The following is a 25,857-nucleotide window of genomic DNA, read 5'->3' as shown; positions in this document are numbered from 1 at the left end:
GACTTTTGTTAGTTTTGTCCTCTGACTCAGTTAGATGTTGGTTAGGTTTGGGCATAGCTGTTTCAGTCCTCTTAGATTCTGGCTCTTGCTCAGGTTGAGGTTTCTGGTCCATTTTCTTGTTGGATTTAGGTATCTGATCAGGAAATGTATTATTTTGAGATATAATTTTCTGTCCAGGGATGGAGTCTGAATTAGCTTTAGGATCATGTGTGTAATTTCCATCAGATTTATTCACTATCTCAGTTAGAGGCTTTTTGTTAGATTTAGGAGTAGCTGTTTTACTCCGATCAGATTTAGGCTCTCCATCAGGATTGGGGTTTTGGTTAAATTTGGGGATTTTCAGGCTGGATTTAGGCTTCTTATCAGAAGGTGTATTAGTTTGATCAGATTTAATTTTCTGTCCAGGTGTTGAGTCTGAACTGGATTGAGGCTCATGTGAAGGACTTTTGTTAGTTTTGTCCTCTGACTCAGTTAGATGTTGGTTAGGTTTGGGCATAGCTGTTTCAGTCCTCTTAGATTCTGGCTCTTGCTCAGGTTGAGGTTTCTGGTCCATTTTCTTGTTGGATTTAGGTATCTGATCAGGAAATGTATTATTTTGAGATATAATTTTCTGTCCAGGGATGGAGTCTGAATTAGCTTTAGGATCATGTGTGTAATTTCCATCAGATTTATTCACTATCTCAGTTAGAGGCTTTTTGTTAGATTTAGGAGTAGCTGTTTTACTCCGATCAGATTTAGGCTCTCCATCAGGATTGGGTTTTTGGTTAAATTTGGGGATTTTCAGGGTAGATTTAGGCTTCTTATCAGAAGGTGTTTTAGTTTGATCAGATTTAATTTTCTGTCCAGGTGTGGAGTCTGAACTGGATTGAGGCTCATGTGAGGGACTTTCATTAGTTTTGTCCTCTAACTCAGTTAGATGTTGGTTAGGTTTGGGCCTAGCTGTTTCAGTCCTCTTAGATTCTGGCTCTTGCTCAGGTTGAGGTTTCTGGTTAATTTTCTTGTTGGATTTAGGTATCTGATCAGGAAATGTATTATTTTGAGGTATAATTTTCTGTCCAGGGATGGAGTCTTGATTAGATTTAGGCTCATGTGTGTAATTTTCATCAGATTCATTTACTGACGCAGTTAGAGGCTTTTTGTTAGGTTTGGAAGGTTCATTAATTTGATCAGATTTGATTTTCTGTCCAGGTGTTGAGTCTAAATTAAATTTAGGCTCCTGTGAGGGATTTTCATCAGCTTTACCAACGGACTTGGGCAAATGTATTTGGATAGGTTTTGCTGTAGAAATAGCTGTTTGACTTCTTTTAGAGTCTGGCTCCTGCACAAGTTTGGGATTTTGTTTGGTTTCAAGCCTTTCATTGGATTTAGGTTTTTCTTCATTTTGTGGCCTTTTTTCAGGCTTCTGTCTTTGGTCGGGCTTGCCATTTGTAAGAAAAATAACCTGTTTATTCTCAGGTTTTGCGTTTTGATCAGGAACTTTGTCAAAACCATGCGTTCTGTTGATTAATGGATATTTGTCTGAAAGCGTTGTGTTTACACTCGGAGGTCTTTGAGTTGTAGATGTAGATCTTTGGACAGGAGTCACAGACTTTTGATGAGATTTTGGTTTTTGAGATGTCAGCTTATTTTGATCAGCTGTGTGGTTTTGGTTATGTTGAGGTTTTAAATAGTTTTTCAGATTTTTATCAGTGGCTAAAATATCAGGTGGCGTTCGTTGGTCAGGTTTTGAAATTTGGGTTTGTTTTGAATCTTTGCCAGGCTTGGATTTCTTGGTTGTAGGTTTATGTGGAGAAGGCCTCTGGTTTTGGTTATATTTAGTTTTGTCAGCTAAAGGAGCTTGGTCAGGTTTATGATCGTTCTTGGAATTTTTTAGTTTTTGCTCTGCTTCAGGCTTAATTCCAGGTTTAAGCTTTTCACCAGGCTTTGGTCCTTTGCCTGGTTTCATGCCAGTTTTGGTGTTTGAGCTCAAGTTCTTTTTAGGTGTCCAGCGGCTAGTATTGGTAGCTCTGGGAAATGAAGTAATGTATAGTTTTGGATGAGGGGTTGTGGTAGTTGTAGTTGAGTTTACGTGACCCTGGAACCAGGCTCCACCTTCCACCATGGATGGAGCGTTAGATCTAGTAGCACCACTGGTCATCTGCTGTGTGATGCCACCCACTGTAGTTGTTGCTGTGGCCAGCTCTTCATTATCGAGGCTTTGGGGCTCAGGAAAACCAGCTGCTCCCGGCCCTGCACTTAGGGTTGGTCCATAAACAGCTTCTGTGTCATGACTGACATCTGTGATTGAGCTTAAAGTGGAACTGGGCAAAGGAGGAGATGGAAGAGATGATGTAAAGATTTTAGCCTTGATTGAATCCATGGGGTCCAACCTTGAAGTTAATCTGGTTGTAGAGTGAGAAGTTGGGCTGATCGAAACAAAGTCTGCCCATTCAGTTCTTGTGCTGGACGATAATTCTCCATCACTATCTTTCCACACACTCCCTATTTCAATGTCTTTTTCCATCTCTGTGCCCTTTTCATCCAGCTCTCCCTCTTTTATAGTCCTCTTTTTTTCTGTCTCTCCAGTGCTCTCAGTCTGTTTTGTTTTTTCATTATTTCTGACCTTTTTTATTCCCTTTTCCATTTCCTTCCTTGTCTCCTCCCTGTCTTGCTCTTGCTCCTTATTTGTATGCTCTCTTTGGTTCTCAGACATCTTTATTTTATCACCGCCTTTGGGTTGAATATTTTCCTCCTTTTTCTTTGTCTCATCTCTCCACATTTGAGGGTCATTTCCTTTTATTTGCTCATTATTTTGCTCAGTTGTGGTCATCGTTCTTTCTCCTCCATTCTCCAACCTATCCTCTTGGTATCGCCTTGAATTGTCCTTTCTTTCTTCCTCTTTATTTCTTTTTACATCCTTCTCTCTGTTATTTATCTCAGTAACCTTTTCACTCATCACATCTACTACATTTGCACCAGTAGTTTTTATCTGTGTCTGCTCCGGTGGGTCTTTTTTCCGTTCATCTTCTGTCTTTGTTTTTCCATCTTTTTCTGTCTCTTCTGTCTGAGTTCTTTCTCTCTCATTTTCTTTTATGACTCCTTTGTCATTCTTTCTGTTTGTTTCCCACTTCTTTCTCATCTTTTCATCCAGAATGAGCCTTTCTTCTGCATCATTATCTCCATCCATCTTTTCCGCCGTAACAACATCTTTTCCACCCACCTGTTTGAAATCTCTGTCGTTCTCTTCAGGTCTCACATTCATCCATTTCCTCCCATTGTCACGTGTACTCTTACCTTCATCTTCATTCAGCTTTTCATGCTCTCTTTCTCTTTGCTTTCCACATTCTCTGTCAGATTGGCTTACTGTACAGTCTGCGCACATCTCCCTCAGTTCATCCACACTGGCCTTCAGCTTCTGCAGGTCCTGCGTGATCTTCTCCAGCTCTCTGAGCTGTTGTGGTAAATGAACTGTTAACGGCGGCAAACTGAAAAGGTAAGGGCACATGCTGTCATGCTCCCCCGGACTGCACGCTCCCCCAGGTCTCAGAGTTGCAGTGCAGGGTCCAAATCCTTGATCCTCCAGGAGGACTCCCTCATCTGCTGTCATCTGAGAGAGACTCGAGAAGACCAGCAGAGTCCCACATATGCACAGCACTGTTAACCTCATCCCGTCTTGAGAGAAAAGAGTGAAGTGATGGGAGGGAGAGAATGTAAAAACACCCAACTCAGTTTGTGAACCACAGTGACAGTAAGAGGAGGAGACGAGGTGGGAGGGAGAATAGGAGGGAGGGGGACCTGATGGAGCTCTGCAGAGAAAAGTGAATCTTAGAGACTCTTTTAGAGGGAAACAGGTGGGGAACAAAAACAGAAAAATGAGAGGATTGTTGATGTTCTCAGGAGGCGTGGATCATTAGCGTGGTAATTTAGTTAAATATGCCTTCTCTACATTATAAGCACAAGTAACAGTTACTAATCAGTCATAAAATACACGTTTTAGAAAGCATGTGTCTTACTGTAATCTTATTGTTACATCCCCATTTATCTTCATTGTAGTCACATTACTTAATAAAGACCTTTTGTCATGCATTCTCACTCAATGCTGTAATGATAAATCACAGACTTAAATATGCATGTGTGTCACAGTTGCTTTGGCAGACACTTCCCAAGCTTCCTGTTAGTGCATCTGCAAACATGTGAGTGACAGATGCGGCACGTCAAATATGCATTTGAAGCAAAAATATTGACCTTAGGGCCAGAGCAAAGATGTTGTCACAGACATTTGTAAGAACATATTTCATTTAACTGTAAGCTGCATGCTGTAGTTGATTTTTCGCACAATGAAAGTCAGCAACGTCACATTTATTCAAGAGGGCAGCTGCATTAAAATGCAGGGCTACAGCAAAGAAATATCTCATGTCCTTACGTCTTTATTTGGACAGTACTAATCCTAAACAAGTGTCTGGAATTGGTGAGTCAGTCTCTGGGTGGAGCAGCTAATCTCACTTTGTACAGAGTGTCCGTTCATCTAAGATTTGAGCTCTTGATTAATTTGTCTAGTCTATATAATCAGGAAAAACAAAAAGCATCTGCATGGCAAGGAGTTTAGATAATGAGGTTTTAGTTTCTTAGCCCTCAGGTGCAGATTGTTAGTCCCACCACAGGATATAAGATATGAGTGATAGCATGGAGTGCCAATGTCTGATTTCCCAGAAATCTGTCTATTTGCAGGGCTTGTTAAACTACTTAAATTGCTTTAATTTTAGACTGAAACATGAGCCATTTGTGGTTTTGTTTTGTCTCTTGCACAGGCTGAGAGATTTCTCAGCTGTCTTTTTAACAATGACAAAGGAACCCATTTGTTTATTAGGAGGACTGTGGGAAGCAGAAATGAATAACAAGTTAAGAGGGAAGAAAAAAGCTTTACATAAAATGTCACAAGCAACTTCACCTTGCAAGAGTTTAACTAGTTTAAATGCCATTGTTAGATGAAATGTATAAGTTTTAACTTTGATCAAGGGAATAACTTAAAATATTCATGTTGGCCTAGAGGGCTACACAGAAACTGTGAAAGCATGTAAAGGTAAAAGAGATTAAAAAAAATAAATAAATAAAAAAAGACGCAAGCATGTGGCATCCCAGGATGTTTGCATCTTTAGATATCTTTTACCGTGGGTTGTTAAGGTTTTTTATGCCTACAAAGCAGCAGAAGATTGTAAAAAGATATATATATATATATACCATGTATGTATATATATATATATATATATATATATATATATATATATATATATATATATAAAGAACTCTGAACATCTAAACTAGCCTGATGGATTTTGGTTAAAAACAATGAAAATAATTTTAAAATGTGGGCTGATGAAGTAATGCTATAACTTTCTTGCAGCAATGTGCAATAGTAAGTTTGATTAAGAAATAGCACAGGATTTTATTATAATAATAGTAAAAATATAGCATGTCGTTTGTTATAGTTAGCATAGGGTGTAATTTGTTTTGGTCTTGTACTGCAGCTTGTTTCATGGGGACCAGATTCATCATTAGCAACAAATAATGGGAGTGAAATGCAGCTATCTGTAAAACAATTAAATAATCAAAAGGAAAATTTAATGGCTTCCACAGCAGAGTAATTGACCTTAAATCTCCAAATCCAGAGTAGACTATCCCACAGTTCCCTTAAACTGAACGTGATTTAGAAAAGCAGTCCATGCAAGTTGGTACAGGAATCTCACAAAACTAGAAGCTTTTTAAAGCAGGAATGGATGAAAATCCCCTGACAAGAGCCGAAGGACTTAGCTGGCAATAAAAATCTTTTACAAGCTGTATACTTTCCCAAGTGAGTGTTGCTAAATCTTAACCATGTAGGGTACCCATACTTTTGCTTTGGGCCTTTTTCTTTTTCTTTGTTTTTTTTTTTTTTTTTTTTTACTTTACATTTTAAATAAGTAACTTTGCTTTAAAAATAAAATAATTATTTCATCATTAGTTTTATACCTTTTGGGAATCTCATTCTCAAGCTGGTTCATTCCTGTTCATCCTCCTACTCCTGTTCTAACACAGCTATGAACTCATTTGATATTTGGCAACTGTTGGCAGGATAAAAGCCAAAACAAGTGTCCTTTCACATTCACTCCAGTGCTTCAACACTACACTAAAAAATGGTGTGAGAGAAATGTTTACACTCTTGAGAGAGTTAAGTTTGAACATTCGGACGTATTGATTTATTAGTGAAGAGCTACATCTTTATCATCACAGCCAAACATACATTTGAGACATCCGTTGCTTAGCCACCACAAACTAACCTTACAGACAGGCTGCATGGAGACCAATGATTTGAAGTGTAATTAATCAAGATTAAAAGGATTAAATCGTTTGGTTATAGTAATTCTGCATGAATTTATTTTGTTTTCAGCTGTTTCAGAGCACAACTGCTATTTCTATTATTCTTGATAATACCAAACTTCATGCTTTACTCATTTATGGGCAGCAGGCTTTTCTTTTCTTTTTTCTTAGGGTGCCCTCTTGGGATGCAGTGTTTTGAATTCCCAAAGTGAGCTGGCTGGGCCCACTCTCTGCCCTGAATCATGTAAACACTATTTTTTCCATACAGGCTAGAACAAACATCTGACTATCGGTCAGGCTTTGCAGCCTAGGCTTCCAGGCAGAATATTTCATCTCCATCCAGTTTGGGCAGCGAAGCCAGTGTCGTCACCCTGGTCTGCTATGTGCATAAGTGTCCCATTTCCAGCTGAAGCTGAACTGGAATGAACCCAACAACTGTGAAAGGCAGCGCCAGCCTCTTGTAATACCACACTCGGTCTGCCTGCCTGAAGGAAGAAACTACCTGGACAATATTATTTTCCAGACTTACCATTTGCATGCCAACAGCAAATAAACACACATTCATTTAACAGAACTTTTAAATGTTCCAACACCTGACCGAATCATGTGAATCACTGGGTATCAGTTCAGAGTGAAAGCATCCTTGTCCCCCTCTTACGCTGTCTTTTCTCTCTGTCACAGAGACAGACGCACACTCGTATTCACATGTATTGTTTGTAGCCAGGTCTTTAATGCTGCAGTAACTGATGCATTCCTTTGCCAGGTGTAAAAGTGTTTTTCATCTGTCAAATGACTGATAGTCATTCTTAAAAGTGAAACAATCATCTGTCCCTCACATCTGGCCTTAATTTCCTTTGTTAGCAACACGAGATAAAGTCAGGTCAATTTGTTTCTAGTCCAAAAACCTGGACCCCATTAATACGGTGTTTGAAATTTGTATTTAAGAATCCTTGCTCTGGTAGAGAATAGGGGAAGTGGTATAACATGGAAACAGGTTACCGCTGCAGTCACTGGAATAAGTTCTACTATGTATTGTGTTATAAATGTGCTATAGAGATTTATTTCACATTATATCCTGATGTTCACACTGAATAGAATTTTGTTTCATTTTGCTTACCAGCTGTGATCAATAGAAACCATGCAAATTGCCTTTGTGAGGGATTATATTGGATGCACTTGTGGAGTATAATCAATAATGTATGAAAGTTTGAGCAACATTTTAGTGCTAAAAGTGGTTTAAAGTGTTTAAAGTGTTTTAAATAAGTTTGTGTAAAGTTTAACAGTGTGAATGTGTCCTATGTTTCTACTGAAACTTTTAACTGTGAATTGTACTTGTGAATAGTGACATAACATGGAAATACTTGCACACAAGTATTTCAGATTTACTAGGAAATGTGCTTCCACTGCTCCTGAGTGCTATAAGAATAGATGTCTATGTGCTGTTTTGTCTTAATAAAACCAGAAGGACCTTTACTTGATTATGCTGCAGACTGTCTTCATCTCTGTGGCAGCTAAGTGTCAGCACTCAACAAATGAACAATTTGAGTCAAAAGAAATAGATAAATGTGATTTCAGAGTAAGGCGATTTTCTAACTGATGAACACTGTGCACATTGCTATTCCAGCCTATCTTGTGATTCAACGTTTGTGGTTCCAGATACAAGCGAGTAACACTTAAGTGATGAGGATGATGGAGAAGAACAATGCATCAGAACTGAACAGAAGTCACAAAAATAACAGATTTGCATTTTTACTATATTACCTTGAACTCAGACGTAATAAACTACTGACTAACCAGAATATATTGAGCAGTATTTATTAGTACATTTCTAAGTAACACCTCCCTGCACATGAGTTTTAATAATTGGTGCCAAAGTCAACAAATGCAATTTTCGAAGAGCATAATGTGTCCTAATTTATTTCCTTTACTTTACTGCCACCTAGTGGTATAAGTTCTTGTACAGTGCTTGTTATACATTCTCCTTCATGCAGCAGTTAGACTGTATAACAAGTACTGCGCCCAGTAGACCAAAAACACAAATGTACAATAAAAAAACATCATAAATTATTGTTGTACATATTGTAAATAATGAACACATTTTTCATTTTTTATTTCCTAATTCTTCTCATTTATGTATATATCTCAACAACAACTTTGTTTTATTTATAATTTCTTTTGTGGCTTTTACTGCTGGTCCTTCTGTCTTGCTGCTGTTGCACTAGACTTATCCCTGCTGGGGACGAATAAAGGTCTTATCTTATCTTATCTTATCTTATCTGATCAATAGTAATAGCAATCAGACATAAATTGGAATAAGTCACCATTCAGAAAGGTACGTATTGTGAAAAAATAAATTAATACTTTATGTACTGATGTAAATGATAATATAGAAAACTCCAAAATACTTTGATGAAAGACATTCATTGTCAGTCTACAAAGCACCTTAACAAATTAAATGTTTTATGAATAGATAAATATGATGACTTTAGAAGTTACTATGCCAGCTAAGTTGATATAGTTAATGTTAAATTGCATATAATTAAAATAAAGAAAACAAAGTAAAGAACAACTTTGTTGCTACATTATTTTAAATTTGTTTGTTATATCAGTATCTCCAAACAAATTCATGTTTCTGCAGCCTCACCTGTAATTGAAAACTTTCCATTTGTTGTGTATTGCAGTAGGTCTACTTTTTATGTATTTAATTTTTTTTTTTTATGTATAGATTTTTGTGGTCACATGTTAAACAAATTGTAAAATCCACCCATACAAAAAAGTAGTTTGTGGTGTTGCACTTTATTGGTAAAACTGTTGTGTATCCCATAAATCAGTTAAAAAATGTTTTGATAAATACATAAAAAAATGTTTATTCATTGACGATTAAGAGAAATTAAATCTAGTTATTTTTACTATAAATAAAATTACATTTATTGTTTTATGCTGTTAAATTGTTTATTTATTTATTTTTCTTGTGTAGTGGAGGTGAGAAACAGAATATTTCATAGCAGAGAAAAACAGGAATGGAGCGCATAAAGGCTTCTCTATGCTGTTCCGAACGGTATTAATGCAGCAGTGTTGCTGCACGGTTCCGCCTCTTGTCCTGCAGGCTGTAAACAGTCTTGTCTGTGCCCCCTCCTCCTTCCTGCGTCATACGTAACCTAGTAAGCCCCGCCCTCTGGCTGTCTCTCACGCACCAGTTACGTCTAACCGTAAAAAATAGAAACTTCCAAGATGGCCGAGTCCGTGGACTCCATGCATTTCGCAGCGAACAGCAAAACAAATTCCCCTAAACCCTTAATAGCAAAACGGCCGCCTGAGAGCCGTCCGCAGTCTTCCAGCGACATTTTCCCACCGACCCCCAAGAAGGTCCGAGTGGAGGAGAAGGGCCTGAAGCACAGAAAGCTGAACGGAGAGATATGCGCAGGGGAAAAACACAACGGGAAGCAGAGTTGTGGAAGCCCAGCGAAATGGAGTTTCGGCCCGGCCAAGGCGAGCCACTCCACCGCTGTCGCGATGCCAGCTACGCCTGTCCGGAAAATCTTCAAAATCAGCAACTTTCTCGCTTCACCACCCAAAGTGAAAAAGGCTAAAGAGAAACGACACAAGGAGAAGGAGAAAAACGGCGAAGCGTCGCGGAGCTCCGCCGCTGGGGAGAAAGTGAGCCCCGCTAGCTGCCATACAAAGACCGAGAACGGCGACGTTAAAATGCCACAGAGAGGTAGGACAGCACAACCAGGTTGCACTCCACGGCACTTTAAACATGATCAAATGTCAACCATATATGACTGCATATGTTTCACAAATGTCATACAATGATTAATTAATTTATTTCATAATCTGCCGTACCACAGGCCTCACTATTTATAGGGCCCATATGGTGGTTTATACACGTGGAAATGTTTTTCATCAGTTTTTGGGCTTAGTATAGATGACACATCATTTCTGCTCCCTGTCTGCTCTCCCTAGACCACCACGTGAAGGAGAAAGACAGGCAGATGAAGAAGGAAAAGAATAAAGAGTGGAAAAATTACAAATTGCCGCCTATACATGACATTGCAAGAGAAAACGGAGACGTGATTTCTCCTCAGAAAGGTAAGTTTGAGATTAACACAGACAGGATGGAAAGTGACTTTCTGATTTTAGAATAACTTTGCCAGCATATGGAAAATTATTATAATAGTTGTGGGAAATTATTCTGTTTTGTTCTTAAATAGTAAATTTAGAAATAGTCACATTAAAGCAGATTGTTTCAGTGTGTCTATGTAAAAGAGTGTCAGAAAATCAAATTTGACATCTCAGCCTAGCTTGGGACAAAAAGGTGCACAATGTTGTTCCTGCTGTGTAAACGGTTTGTCTTCTCTGTCACAGATTCTAAAGAGAAGCTCAAGGCTACTTCAGAGGAAGATCTGCTCCTGAAGAAACTCAAGAAGAAGAAGAAAAAGAAGCACAAAGATGGCGAGCGGGTGAAGGAAAGGCACAGCCGGCCCAAAATGTATCACCGCTCGTGCCAGACTGTGTGCTCAGGCGTGACTCTGGGTCTGCCCGAGTTCCTCAGTCGAATCAACGGGAACAACAGCGGCAGTCTCATCCCAAGCACCACATCACCACAACACCATCAGGATTCTGCTGTTACTGCCGCCACCTCCACTTCCATCACCTCCATGGTCAGAGACAGGCTCGGCTACAGCTCCCCGCTCCACTGCACCCCATCGTCAGGTCTGCCTGGACTGGAGTTTGGTAGTCTGATCCACATCGAGCAACAGGCCAATGGAGGGGCATCTGTGGTGCATGCTTACAGCGAGCAGCTCTCCTGTCTGTCTCCAGCTGAGATGGAGCGTTTTGCAGAAGAGTTTGTTAAACTGTCGTTCAGTGAGGACAAAAACCAGGCTGCGTGCTTTGTGATGGGAATCATTCATGGAGCTGCATCCTACCTCCCAGACTTCCTGGACTACTTCTCCTACAAGTTCCCCAATTCTCCAGTGAAGATGGAGGTGCTCGGGAAAAAAGACATCGAGACGACGACCATGGCCAATTTCCACTCTCAGGTGAGAATTAGTTCTTTTTAAATTTCCTGTCTGCAGTGGACAGTATTAAGAGGCGGATGCTGGACTGTCTGCTTTGACACTGAAGTGTTACTTTGTAGTCGGTGTGCAGTACAGACTCAGCTGTCATCGGCTGATAGAACACATCTAGAGTTTTTGTCCAGACTATTACTGAGCAAAGCCTTTCAAACTGCACTTCGACATCTTTTATCTCTCTTCACGGGTTCAAAGCATGTCAGCGTTCAGGTTGTCTTGTGGAGGTGAAAGCTCTGATGTGTAGCTTCTAAAAGTCTTGTTATATGGCACTTTCCTTGGAGTTGTGCTTTCATGTTGGATACAGCTAAGAAAATGAGACCTAAAAAATGCTGAAAGTAGCAACAGAAGTCTGGGTGATTGTTGGTTTGTGTTTTATAATAATTCTTTTTCTCTGAATATTAATATCAGCAACATATTTTGAAGAAACATAACCCGACTTCCTTTTTAGTTTGAACGTGAGCAATGTAAACACTTGCAGATTGTGTTATTGTATATTTTCATTGAATTTTCTTTTGTATCTTTCCATTTGCTTTTTGTCCAGATAGATCAGAGTTATGTCTGTTTGGTTCTTAATTTCTTTATCTGAAATCCTGTGATGAATTAGTTTGCCAGTAGTTAAATAGGATATGGCTATTTGTACACCAATGAGACCATTACAGGATTTTTTTTTTACATTTTTGTTTTTAATTTAATAATACTTTTTGCACTGTACCACACCATCTATGAGAAACTGTTTTATTTGATCAGCAGTTTCTTACAGATAGATTAAAATCCTACAAGTTTAAATGCTCGTAACATTTATAATAAGTAAAGGAATTATTACTAATTATTGGGGGGGAGGTCTAGACTGGGTCAGATCATTGAACACAGGGAGGGGGGTTGCTGTGCAGTAATTGGTGTTGAGAGTTTGTGTACATGGCCGGATTTATTGTTTGGGTAGTTTGGGTCAAGAAGCACAGCTGATGCAGTCACCCAACCATTATTTACCTAGTTAAATATGATGCCTTTCATACAGATCAGACACTGCTTCTGTTTTTGCCTCATTTGAACTTCTAGAAATTGGAAGAATCGATTTAGGTTAAAAGAAAATTAAGTTATTTGTGCTGGAAACCCTCTATTTTGAGGCAGATTGTTTCAAGATGCCCAGATGGTGGACTTTATATTGCTTATTTTCTCAGTGAAACTAAACAAGATACAACTTGGAGCATATTATCTTTATTTACTTTATTTTTTTCCTCACTAATTTTGCTTGATGATATATACTGAATTCAAGTAGCTTTTTGAAATAGCCTATTGGCAAGGCAGCACTCAGAACCCTTTGAGTTAAATGACTGAAATCTTTTCTAACCAGATTTTATTTCAGACTGGGACTATGTAACTGAGTTTTTACTGGAACTGCATTTGAGTCCACAAGAAGACCCCTTTGTTGTTGTTGTTCTTTTTTTTGAAGCCTCAAAATCACATCCACACAGCAACATTTACACACCAAAAAATAACAATCCTTATTCGTGTTGAAATGTAAAGCAAAACCAGGTCGCTGTCACGTGTGATCTCCCTTAGTCTCATTACATTTGTTGTCCCATAAATATGCAGGCAAAGCAGCTCATTCAGGGACAACAGAGACAACTCTCTGTTTGGCAGCAACAATGACTTCCTTCTCAAAATTGTCCTTTCAACCAAACGTCCAGTCGGGTCTCAATTAACAAAGAAATGGCAACTGCTTCTGTCCTTTAGTATAGTTGGTAGCTGTACATATATGTGCAAACACACACACACACACACACACACATATATATGTATATGTGTATATATATAAAATATATATGTGTGTGTGTATATATATATACATACATACATACATATAATTTGCTTTCATCACACTTTTTGCCTTTGCGATATTGATATTGCAAAAATTGTTTAAGCTGCAATAAATAGTCCCTATTTGCACATTTTATAACACTGCTGAGCTTTCAGCTCTGTGCGCGGCGAATGAAATGGACTGTGACTGTCCTGGATACCTTCTCCATGTAGATGCTAACTGCGGTGCTAGAGCACATAGAGTTTTGATGGTGTAACGAGGACAATGTGGATGCAGAAGAACTCGGTTAACAACACATTGGCTATTTCAAATTCTGATGGTTAAATGGTCTTTTATCCAAAGCGCTGTACATATATTTCACATTCACACACTGATGGCTGAAGATGCCATGCAAGGCGCTCGACCAAGACCCATCAGGAGCAATTAGGGGTTCGGTGTCTTGCTCAGGGACACCACGACATGAGCTCGATGGCTGGGGATCAACCCGGCAACCCTTGGGCTAGAGGATGAACACTCTACCCACTGAGCCATGCCACCCCATGATGGTTGGAAGAGAGAAGACACACAACAACCACAGGTGCTCTGCAAAACATGTCGAATACTTGTGCCAAACACCAGGGGACACATGTTTAATCTCTTCTGCCACCTATTGTAGAACGACAGCGAGCTGTAGACGAATCCAGCTGACGTTTTGTGTGTTGTGGCGCCGCCTTTACTGCGAGTCTTAATTACTTCACATCTGCAGACAAGGAGGCTGTGGATATCTGGACTGATGACGTTAGATATTCATCAGTCCATTCACGTCCAAAACTGTGCTTCATCTGACAGAAACTTCTTTTGACAATCCACACTGGAATATTCAACAAATCTCCTTTATAATTTATCAAAAGATGATAAACATTTTCAAACTTTTGCAACGACTGTCAGTTTTCTATTTTATTTCTAGTCTTTAGGCTGAAGAACGCCGTAGTACTTGATCTGTTTGTGTTGCTGACAAAATTATTTTATTAGGAAGAAGAGTTACTAAAATGTAGCATTAGCAAAAACAAGCTATTAGCGTTATTATAGCACAAGCTATAAATGTCAGCAGACGCCATGCATGAGAGTTTGCCAGTGGAGCTCTGTATAAGAAAACATCAAAGCAGCAGCTTTATTTATTTTATTTATCCCAGGTCACATCGTCATTGCAACTTTAAACAGTGTTTTTGTGCTTGTTAACGATTAGCTGCATAAATTAAGGATTTAAAAGATATATATTAAGACATTAAACCACACTGTAGGACTGTCTCTTTGGTTACTTGACAAAAGAATTATGTGAAATTTAGTTCATATTGCTCAGCCCTACTTATATCTACTTATGTCATCAAGGCGTACAATCATTTCTGGAGCCTATGTGCCGCTAGATTTTCAGAGGTTTTCCACGCTTATTGGTTCTGTGATAGTAAATGGCGCATAATCTCTGCGTAGGTGATTTCCACAGCTCTGTAGACTCATGTCTACCTGTTATAGCTTTTTGATGCCACTAGGTAGTATTATGGTGCAATCTAAAGTCAGTGCTGTTTGTATTTGTGGTGCTATTATTGTTCTTTAACTCTGCTCTGCTGGAGACATAAATCACAGAGGACAACCCCAACTTTTTTTTTTTCCTGGTAGAAGGAAATTTAAATATTAAACATACTTAAGATTGTCCAGTTAAGCTACTGACTGAGTTTTTTCTTGTATACGTCTTCTGCCTTAATGTTTTGCACTTCTTGCTGTTTGTGATTAAATCTGCTGGGATTGTTCCCTCTTCCAGCTGAAGTTAACTTCCAAGCCATCTGTAAACTGCTAGGACAGCACATTGCTAGCTTTTTGCAGGATTGTATGGAAGCCTGTCTGCAGTGATAAAAACTTAAATTCAAAATCTAACTGCATGAGCTGAAAGTGACACAGATAGACATCTGCTGCCTTTACACCTTTTGGCCAATATCATAACTTGTGTGTGTGTTTGTTTTTTGTTTTTTATTCTTTCTTGTATGGGAGTGAGGTTTTTGTGCTGTTTCTTTTGAGTATTTCTTGTAGGAACGACCAAAATCTACAGCTTAGGCCTCATGAAGCGTTCCAGTCAGGATCTGGAGTGTGTTTTAAGACTATTTTCTTGTTGTAGAAGCCATCATCCCTTTATCTTTTTGTATTTTCTGTACAGATAGCGTCGTGTTCACTTCCACCATTTCTTTTTTAAAATTCATTCCTCCTACATTTGTCATATGTTTATTTTATGTTTATAGATTCTACAGCGGTTGAGATATATTTAACTCAGAGACAGAACCAAATAATTAAATATGGGCTGATAATAAGCAGAATGCCAATACCAGCGCCATTTATTCATGTTACCTGTAAATTATTCCCCATGCTAGCAACTGCTACACTTGGCTGATCACTCTCCCACTGTCCTTTAACCCTAGAGATGTTCTTAGTAACATCCTGCTGCCGTTTTTTTCTCCAAACACACATTTACTCTTTGCAGAGAAATAGGTCTAATATTACTACATTAGTCCACAGGGCTTTCTTACAAAATCAGACTGGTTTAAATGTTTAGTGTCAAACCCTTTGTGCTGAAATTTGTGGCTGGAAACCTTTTTTTTTTTCTTCTCTTTTATTACTCCTTCCTGAAGGTCGTATTCGTTCAGGTGTGGCTGCACAATAGAACAACGTGCCGCCTAAAGAGTCATCTCAAATTTTCCAAACGTCTTTTGAAGTCAGTGGTTTTAATTTGCCTCTCCAGTTATCTATAAATGGTTATTGTAGATAGATTTAACCCTACTAGCCTTTGTTACAGTTTACTGCTGTCTCTTATTCATATCCTAAACTGCGGAAACAGCTGCTTCACAAGGCTTTATTCTTTTCTTCTAGTCCTTTCCTGCTTTGTGGACATCAGTTCTTTCATTTTTTTTAGATTGGTAGGAGACCATGGCTGTTAAGGGGATGCTCGAGGAGTTTTATAAAGCTTTGAAAGTTTTATATCACTTTGATATGTAGACCACTTACGTAAACAGACCACAGACCTAATTAACTAATTATAGTCTGAGATTTTCGTCTATAACGTCTGTACACAGTTTTACTAGTGATGTGCTCAACACAAACACCAAAAGCAAATGTGAAACAGGTGAAGATGGTGCATTACACAAGGTGAAGTTTTTTACATTTATTATTATTTTAGATATTTTCATATATTTGTATGTGTATGGGTATGTACCTTATTATAATATTATAACAGAAGAAAGAGCGATATTGTCATTTACACTTTTTCCTTGATATAATGAATTTCCCCCAAATAAGTCGTTACTGTAACGGGCTCAGACAAGTTATGTTTATTCATAAGTACATTTAAAACAATGGAAATTGGCCAAAGCGTTGTACAACCTAAAAGCAAGAATCATCACAACATGACAAAATACCACAAAAACACACAAATGACTAAATGCACAGCTTAAGGCCATGGAAGAAAAGTGTGACTCCTGATGTGGAGGGGAAGGCAGTTCCACAGGTTGGAGCCAAAATGGGGCTTCCCTGTTTAAAACTGAAAAAAATAAATATAAAAAAATAAACTCTAAAACGGAAGAAGCTAAAACTGGTTTGATCTGATCACTTTTATCATTTTTATGGTGTGCCTGTTAAGAATTCAGCAGGTAAGATGGCAGAGGCCGACTTAAACCTGAGTAAATACTGTAGCAGTAATTGTGTTTCTTTGGCAGAAATAAAAAAGAAGAAAAAAGAAAACACTGAAGGTGTTCACTGATTATGTTTTTCACATGACCGATCACATGAGCAGTCAGCTGTTTCTACCTCTGAACAACAAACGTGTCCAATACTCAGAGGAAAAAAAGAAAAAGAGATGGTGACATACCCAGTTGAACAAGATTCCTCAAGACCTCTCTATTCTTCTCTCATATAGAGTAAAGAAATAGATTTTGCTTGTGACTTCTTTAAGATTTTGTTTTGTACAAGGATGCTCAACTTTGTCTTGACCACCAGCTGGTGAAGACACTCAGCATCAGCTGGAGTTTATTCACTCCAAGTCAGTTAAAACGAGCCTGATGCAAAAAGTCTCTGAAGCAGCATTTCAACAGTTTTCTTTGCCACTAGATGGAAACCCAGCCTCTGTTACTCATCACCAAGATCAAATCACTGAGAGGAAGAAGCCAGAAACCGCTCCTTTCCTACATAAGTTAGATGATTACCTGAGATCTCTTCCTCAGACAGGTGTATTTTTATAATTTAAACTTGTTTTTCTTACTGAAATGCCCAACAGTGTGAGCTGATTTCTATTTTATTTAATGGGGCCCTTAACTTAAATTTTTAGGAGCGCAAGCAGAAAATTTAGGGGCGAACACTGAAATCACCTTGCATAGCAAATATTCACATTTCCTCTCATTTTCACTGTATTAGTGTTCAAATACTTGAACAATAAATTCAGAATTCACAGTGTTTACAATTCACATTTTTTGTGCAGCAGTTGACATGACATAAAAAAAATAAAACATCTTACTGGTCGCACTAATACAAAACAAGCAGACATAGAACTTGTCAAATCAAATCAGATTTGATTTGATTTTCACTTTGTAGTCGAAGCGGAACCGCAACTTTGTCACCATCATCCCCCATAGGGCAGACTGGTCCATGTAGTTCCTGGCAATAAACAGCTTCAAGGACTGAGACTCCTCTCCAAATAAATTCCCCAAAGACCCGCCTCTTTCCACACATAAGCCAATCAGTGGTCATTCGTCCCTGCTCATGCGCACATTGGCTGTCGTTTTCTTCGTTGGTGTTCGTCTCCTTTTCTCATATTGAAGTTTGTTTGAGTGGGCAAACCAGCAGCTAAATTTGCGCATTGCTGTGAATTACTGGGCTGAAGAGGGGAGCAGAAGTTTGTTAGCGACAAAATTAATTCAATTAAAACTACTATAAGAAAGAGACTGATGTATTGGTCGCCATTACGTGAGTAGATGAAAAATTCACTCGCACTGTCACACATTTTAGTCGTAAAATGCGACCGTTTGGTCGCAGTCTGCTGTACTTTTGGTTTACACCTTATGCTCATTTTGTGCCAAACCATTTATATTGTGAGATTGCTACTGTACAACACAAGAAATTATTCTGAAGCATGTAAGGCTTACAGGCTGCATCATTGCTGCTTCATAAAGTGGGCTCTTTAATGTTGACATTCACTCAGATGAACTTTAATCTGTCAGTCTGACATTTATTCATCAAGGACAGAGTTAACTTGATGTGAGAGTTTTGTTGTATATCTTATATTTCTCTTTATTCCTTAGCATGACAGTAGTTTGTATTTAATCTGTGTTTAATCTTTAAAAGAAATGTCAACATTGATATTTCTTTCTCTTGATGAACTTGATGAGGGGTTTTTCAGAGTGCTTTATTAAATGAAGTTCTACTGGAACATTCACCATTAATGTAAAGGACATGCTAACAGTCCATGTTAACATGCTTTCTGGTAAAGATGGATGAGATGTTTGGAAAATGCTTCATACATTAAGACTTGCAAGGTCTGATCTGTGGTGTCTCCTTCAGGTGAAGCGGACATATTCCCAGGGAACGTACCGTGCCGGGGCCATGCGGCAGGTCAGTCTGGTTGGAGCTGTGGATGAAGAGGTTGGAGACTACTTCCCAGAGTTCATCAGGATGTTGGAAGAATCTCCGTTCCTGTTGGTAAGTGCATTTATGCCTGTGCACATGCACACTACCACAGTGATGTGTCAACATCTGTTTAACCTCTCCCTATGTTGCCCCGTCACGTTATGTAATCTGAGGTTTATCTTCCTGTGTTTGTGCAGCGGACTCTGCCCTGGGGAACATTCTCCAGTCTGCGGCTGCAGAGTCCCACCGAGAGTGACGACGGACCCATCATGTGGGTCAGACCTGGGGAACAGATGATCCCGATGGCAGACATGCCAAAATCTCCCTTCAAAAGGAAAAGGTGTGTAGAAATAATGGTGATGGAACTAAAAGTCCTTATTATTCCCTACTCACACTTAGATGTATATTATTATGCAACATGCAACCCTTTTGTGTGGACTGTAGTGTATTTGTTTTGTAAACACTTGATAGTCTGATAGCTACCTCTCAACAGTGTATCTACATATTCCAAGTTTGGAAAAATATGATTTAGAAAACCCAGCGGAGTATAATTCATCTCATCCCACATGTCACGTTTAGGTACTCATAAGTCATAATCAAACCCTGACAGTTAAGAACGAATGTGTTTCAGGTCCACCAATGAGATCAAGAACCTGCAGTATCTACCCAGAGCCAGCGAGCCCAGAGAGATGCTGTTTGAGGACCGCACCAGAGCCCACGCTGACCACATCGGTCAAGGCTTCGAGAGACAAACTACTGCTGCTGTTGGTGTGCTGAAGGCTGTGCGCTGTGGAGAGGAGTAAGTGCAAAGTGAAATCTGTTTAGTCTCTCATATGTATCTTGCCATAAGATACAAAATAACAGCTGAGTCATCTTTAACACACTATTTAACCATAAGAGACTGTTAAAAAGTTATAAACATTGTAGACGGGATGTAGACTGCATTAGCTGTTGTTTTTCAGTACTTGTGATCGCATTTGATCTCATATCTGACTTGATGTGTTCTCTCACAGCATTGACACCCCTGCTCGGATCACCAAAGATGTTATTTGTTTCCACGCTGGAGATTTTCCAGATGTGGTCATGAGGCTTCAGCTGGACCTCCACGAACCCCCGCTGTCTCAGGCACGTCTGCTTCTTTTATCATGTCTATCAGAACATCCAGAAATCAGAACATATTCTCTCTTTCTTTAAAGCTAATCTAATTATGTTTTTCACACTGACAGTGAGTCCCTTATTTTAACGAGTTCCAGGGTACGGAGACATGATACTCACAAATAAATGAATGTGTAGTTCTTAAGTTTAGTTGTGACTTACTGTCACTGAAAACTGATTTCCTGAAGTTTTGTAGATAAGCTCTGTTTACATCATCTGTTCTGCGCTGAGCTGCAGGTGGACATATTAAATAACGTGTCACCACAGACGAACATTTAGCAAGTTTAAATCCCAATTGGAATTTATTTGGCTAAAATAACTTAAATTTGAGGGAAATTTGATCTTATACATATTTAGTCGAGAAGCTAATGTCTCTTCAATTCTTCACCTCTTTACTTGTGTCATGAAAAAAATCCATTTTCAGTTTTCTTTTGGGTGATTTCTGAAAAACGTGCACTTGTCTCTGCTTTAACAGTGTGTACAGTGGATTGATGATGCCAAGCTGAATCAGCTGAGGAGAGAGGGGATCCGATACGCCCGCATCCAACTGTACCATGATGACATCTACTTCATCCCCAGAGGAGTTGTCCACCAGTTCAAGACTGTGTCTGCTGTCTGCAGTCTGGCCTGGCATATCCGACTCAAACAATATCACCAACACGAAGAGAAGGAGGAAGAGGAGGTGAATCTGGAGGATAAGTGCACGCCATGCAATGCAACGCATGATATCAAAGAGGAGGAAGACGAGGAGGAAGAGAGGAATGAGTGTGATCTTACTGTACAGACGGTGACAAAGCTGGTGGAGGAGGATGTGGAGGGAAGGGAGGGGCTGCCCTCAGAAACTCCGACACAGATTTTCAAGGAGGAGCGAGAGGACAGAGCTGAGATGATGGAGTCGTCAGCAACACAGTCGCTACCTTCAGTGAAAAAGGAAAGAGATGAGGTTGTACTCAGTCCCACATTAGTGGAACCTAAAGCTGAGGAAGATGTGAAAGAGAACAGCAAGGGAGGAGCAGACACACATCAAACACTGCAGAGAAGCCACGAGGAGGGTGGAGTGGAAAGTGCATCCTTAAAGTCTTTACAGCAAATTTGGAAGGAAAGTGATGTGGAGGAAGAGAGACAGCAAAGGACACCACTTTCAGGTCAAGGTCTAAAAGAGAAAAGTCAAGATAATACACCAAGCACTAACAACACACCACAAATAAAAAAGGAAAAGGATAAAGGAAAAAGAGAGAGAGAAGAAAAGGAGAGGTTTAGAGACAAGAAAGACAAGGATAGGACCAAGGAGAAGGACAGGGATAAAAAAGACAGAGGGAAAGACAGAGAGAGGGACAGGCTAAGGGAGCAGGAGAAAGTTAAAGCTGAGGGAGGCAGAGAGGGCAGCACATCAACGCTGCTGCAGATAAAGAAAAAGGAGGACGAGGAGAGGACAAAAGAGAGCAGTAAAACTTGTCAAACTATCCCGCCTACTCAGGGAGACGAGAAGTGGGCCAAGGAGTCGGACTCAAAAACCCACGTCAAGAGAGAGAAGGAGCATGAAAAAGACAGAGGAGGCTCGCAGGCAACACCTCATTCGCGGCCCGACAGAGAGGAGGCTCGGGACTCCTGCACGCATAAACACAAGTCTTCACATGTGAAGAAGGAGAAGAGCAGTCACCGAGAGGCCAGGGACGGTCACTCGTCAAATACGCAGGGGAAGACTCACAAACCCGCAAGCCTTCTGGTTAAAAAAGAAGGTAAAAAAGAGAAGGATGTCAGCGGCAAGGAGGAGAAGAAAAAGCCTTCTGGTTCTGCTCAGCCAGAACACAAACCAGCACGGACTCTCGTCACGTTTGACCTCTTTAAACCCATGGAGGCTCACCAAACTTTGTCCCTTTCCTTCACAGACACTAAACCTAAACCCCACCACCACAGTGACTCTCGAGGCTCTTCCTCTAAGCCTGGATCAGACAGTCGGACAGTTGTGTCCTCTAAAGGACCAAAAGTAAAGGACTCGGTGCAGGGAAAACCTGCCACAGCGCTACAGGACAGCGGACCCCAGCAGCACTCGTTAAAACAACCCCTGAAAACACACACACCCCAAACACAGAAAGACTTCTTGATATGAATGTCTAGGTGTCTAGTCTTCTTTTTTTACTCTACAACTTACGCCAAGGCTTTGTTAAAATATTTAAAAGTTCATCCTTTCCTCAGACATCAGCAGTCTTTGTAATTTGTAATAGTGGGATGAAAGCACTCCCATTACTTGGACACAGCCACATTATTCCTGTGATGCAGTGAAACATGGATGCACTCTGAAAATATTTTAACAGTGCCTAAGAATGTAAGCTAAGTAGCTCACTTCACATTTGTTAGCAGATGTATGTAGGCTTTATATAAAATGTTATGTGACCTGTGTGTCAGTGCCTGTGCACTACTTAGCTTCGCTCTTAAAGCACCTATTTTAGGTACTGGACTAGCCAATCTGAAAACAACCATCCTTACTCAACTACTAGAAATGAACTTTGTTCACCGTTTGGGACATGAAAGTAAATCTTAGAGCTCGTCAGAACTGACATCCTCCTCTTATTGTTGCTTTTGTCGATGGGCTTTATTGTTTTGTAACACTCCAAAGTCAGAGCAAGTAGTTGTTTTCAGACTGGACTGTTTGACTCACACAGGGCTGTAAATGATACTGTATGTACCAAAACTGTACAGCATAGATGTTATTAGCACCAATGTGAGAAAATGTATACAGAAATTGCATATATTTTTTGTAAGACAAGTTTTATTTTCCATAGAACTTATTTATATCATTTACTGTCTGTTTTTATTTGAAACCAATGTATGTGAAAATTTTGTTGTAAATACATTTTATTTCCTAAGATAAGACTTGGTAGTGTGATTTATACTCTGATCAGAACCTCCCAATAAATGGTTCAAAATGTTGACTAAGTCAAAAATGAATGTCTCTTGGTGTTTTTTTTTTGTATCAACAGGTAATATTTTTCTTACTGCATGTTTAGCTGCTACTAATGAGTGCTGGGGTTAGTGTGGCTCCACGGCGTCCATCGTGTTACTTTGTGGATGGATATCTCCAAAATAAACCATCAGTCGGAACTTTACTTTCATTGCTAATAGAGAATGATGCTACTTGGCGTCTTGCAGATCTGAAGTCTTGTTTCATGCTCATTGTGTCACAGTTATACAGTCACATTTTCACAGAGGAGCCAAGTGAAGTTCAGCTAATCTGTCAATACTTATATCTGAAATACTGCCTGTGACATGTTTGTTTCAACTGAGAAATGGCTCCATCTACTGAAGCTGATTATATTTTTTAAGCTGATTCTACTACAGGTTTACCATAGTAATCTTACAGAAATGAAAAAGGCTGTAGTGCATCCACAGGTGATGACTGTTGGAAGGATTAAAGCTGAATTGTTTCATAATTTTAGGTATGAAATATTTCTTGTAAAATTGTACACTTGTCAAAATCAAATTGGTTAGAGGTAATGACTAAATTAACAGCCTGGTGCTGACTGAAAAAAATGTTCTGGCATGATAATACTTGCCTTCTTGTAACACTGGGACACCAGTGTTCATTATTGAGACAGAAGCAGCAAAATTAATTTTTAAATAGCGGGTAATACCATCTTAGAGTCAGACAAGTTCAGGAAAGCTGCTATTTAAGTTTGTTTTACAGCATATAAGCAATGTCCCAAAACATGCAACACAGGTGATTTTGAAGGTTAAAAAAAACTAAAATTTTCTTAGTCATCCAAGCCAAACCTGAATGTGCCTCAGTTTATTAAATCTTTTAAACTAAAGGCAGAAAATTGCACAAATAGCAACCTAAGACAGCCCGAGTTAAGACCTGGAAAGAGATCACTGAGAACATGAGCCACAGCAAACCAGACCTCCATCTAACAGTTTTCCTGCTATAACCAAAATCTCCACATATGCGCAACTTAAACCATGTATTAATGTCGAGATTTCATCCTGCAAAAGAATTTGAGATTTGAATGAAACAGTTTTTAATTATATTAATTAGTGCAGTAACCCTTGAGAAAGAGGACTATATGTTGAAGGGCTTTGATGCCCATATCCTTAAGAGTAATTTTAACTGTCATGGCCATAAATTAAAACTCAGTCTGAACAAGTCCATCTTTATTACTTTGTGTAACTATAACTTGAATATATTTTGTTAAAATAGAAAGACATATGTAATGAGTTTAAATATTTTCAAACTTGAGTGTGTATGTACTGTATCGCATTCACAAGGGTGCCAATTACAGTCAAGATACAAATTACACTTAATCATACAGATAAATAAATTCTGAGTTTACATTCATACATACTGATAGAGGGTTACTTTTGGAAATATCTGTAGTGAACATGTCTGATTGTGATTCATCAAACAGGAGATTCCACAGGACCCTGCATAATGTCTTTATAAAAATAGTTTAACTGAGAAATGGCTCAGAGGCACACGGTGCACCAATGTAGAAAATTAAACAGTGAAGTCTAAAGCAATAACTAGTGTAGATGGTGCACATGCTAGATCACCATACCAGAAAAGGTGCTTCGGCCTAATCCATGATCTGGATCAAAGTCTCATCTGGTAGAAATCGTTCTTTACTGTTACTCAAAGATGAGCCAAAAGGCAGCAGCATGAAGCCAAACACAGACTGAAGGCTGGTTTTACTTAAAGATGTCCGACCACAAAGACACTGTGTGCAAAATGTTGATTTTGAGATCAAAATGTATCAGGAAATTATTCATAATTAACTCCTTCTAAAGAGAGAAAAGGGCACACAGATGGTTTTTTTCTTCTAATAATGTAGATTTAACTGAGACCCTAATCAATTCAATCTGCAATCTGTAGTGACAAACAGCTGATTTATTCATAAAAGTTAGTATCAGCCTTCAGTGGCCAGTCCTCACTCAAAGATACTAAAAAAAATAGTCCCATTTATAAGATTTTACAACTCAACAAGTTCAGTCCCTCCTGTAGTGGAAAACACTGTGTCCCAACTCCACCAGAGCTCCACCCAGCAGCACCCACAGAGGGACGCACACCACGCTGACCAAAATGTCAGTGAGCTTCTCCAGGCGGGAGCACAGTGTCAGACAAAAGGCCAGCTTCAACAGCAGAGCTGTCAGGTACCACAACCTCCTCTTTATACTCTGCTCACCATCCCTGGGGTCAAAGTCCGGCTTGCAGCGACCTGCCATCTTCACAATCAGCATGAGGATGAGGATGGTGTCAAAGGTCCATACAGGAAGGAAGATGAGAAACCAGTTCCACTGGATTTTAGAGTCCAGCTTGAGGACCAACATGATGAGAAAGATAAGGGCAAAGATCCAGGAGAGGAGCACTCGCTGAGCCAGGGACATCTTCATCTATGAAGGACTGGCGCACGCCAGTGTCATCCGCACACAGAGACTGGAGAAGAGGATGATGGCAGACAGAGATTTCTGAAAGTACACCAAGATACAACAAGCTCCGTCTCTGATGGCTGTGAAGATACATTAACGACTGCAGATAAACCAGCAGAATAAAAGTTTAGACTTTCTTGAATGAGGAATCAATTTGCTTTTACTTCTACTTAACATTAGCAAAACCTGAAAATATGTGACATCGTTAAAGATTTCTTACCGAGTTCAGCAGAGGCGTCAGTTTAACTTCTTAGAAACGAAGCTTTTAAATACGAACTCTTCAACAAGACGAAGAGTGTCGTTACATTAGACATTAAACGTTTATACAACAACTTTACCACGTAGTGTTAGCCTAAAGCTAGTTCCAGACAGCTGCAACGACGTCACTTCCGGTTCCTCTCTCTCTCTCTCTCT

General features: G+C 39.4%; 2 protein-coding genes across 3 annotated transcripts; one reads left to right on the top strand and one right to left on the bottom strand.

Moving 5' to 3' along the window:
* The first annotated feature begins 9,538 nt into the window (after window positions 1-9,538).
* Window positions 9,539-22,959, top strand: LOC121647315 (lysine-specific demethylase RSBN1L-like). The gene is made up of 8 exons (XM_041996637.1): window positions 9,539-10,051; window positions 10,300-10,425; window positions 10,702-11,378; window positions 18,802-18,939; window positions 19,065-19,207; window positions 19,499-19,666; window positions 19,881-19,992; window positions 20,498-22,959. The coding sequence occupies exons 1-8, from the start codon at window positions 9,565-9,567 to the stop codon at window positions 22,130-22,132; spliced, it is 3,486 nt and encodes a 1,161-aa protein (XP_041852571.1). The 5' UTR covers window positions 9,539-9,564; the 3' UTR covers window positions 22,133-22,959.
* Window positions 22,960-22,981: 22 nt separating this feature from the next.
* Window positions 22,982-25,829, bottom strand: tmem60 (transmembrane protein 60). 2 transcript variants are annotated; one of them, XM_041996656.1, is made up of 2 exons: window positions 25,664-25,829; window positions 22,982-25,543 (listed from the first exon to the last, which is right to left on the bottom strand). In XM_041996656.1, exon 2 carries the CDS (start codon window positions 25,405-25,407, stop codon window positions 25,003-25,005), a length of 405 nt encoding a protein of 134 aa, XP_041852590.1. In that variant the 5' UTR covers window positions 25,408-25,543; window positions 25,664-25,829; the 3' UTR covers window positions 22,982-25,002. The 2 variants fall into 2 exon arrangements, with proteins under 2 accessions (XP_041852590.1, XP_041852589.1); XM_041996655.1 differs by having other exon boundaries at window positions 22,982-25,482.
* Window positions 25,830-25,857: the final 28 nt, after the last annotated feature.

Source organism: Melanotaenia boesemani, chromosome 10 (genome assembly GCF_017639745.1).
Source record: "Melanotaenia boesemani isolate fMelBoe1 chromosome 10, fMelBoe1.pri, whole genome shotgun sequence".
In the NCBI taxonomy this organism is placed as follows: Eukaryota; Metazoa; Chordata; class Actinopteri; order Atheriniformes; family Melanotaeniidae; genus Melanotaenia; species Melanotaenia boesemani.
Note: the sequence above shows the minus strand (reverse complement) of the source record. Positions and strands in the feature narration are given on the sequence as shown.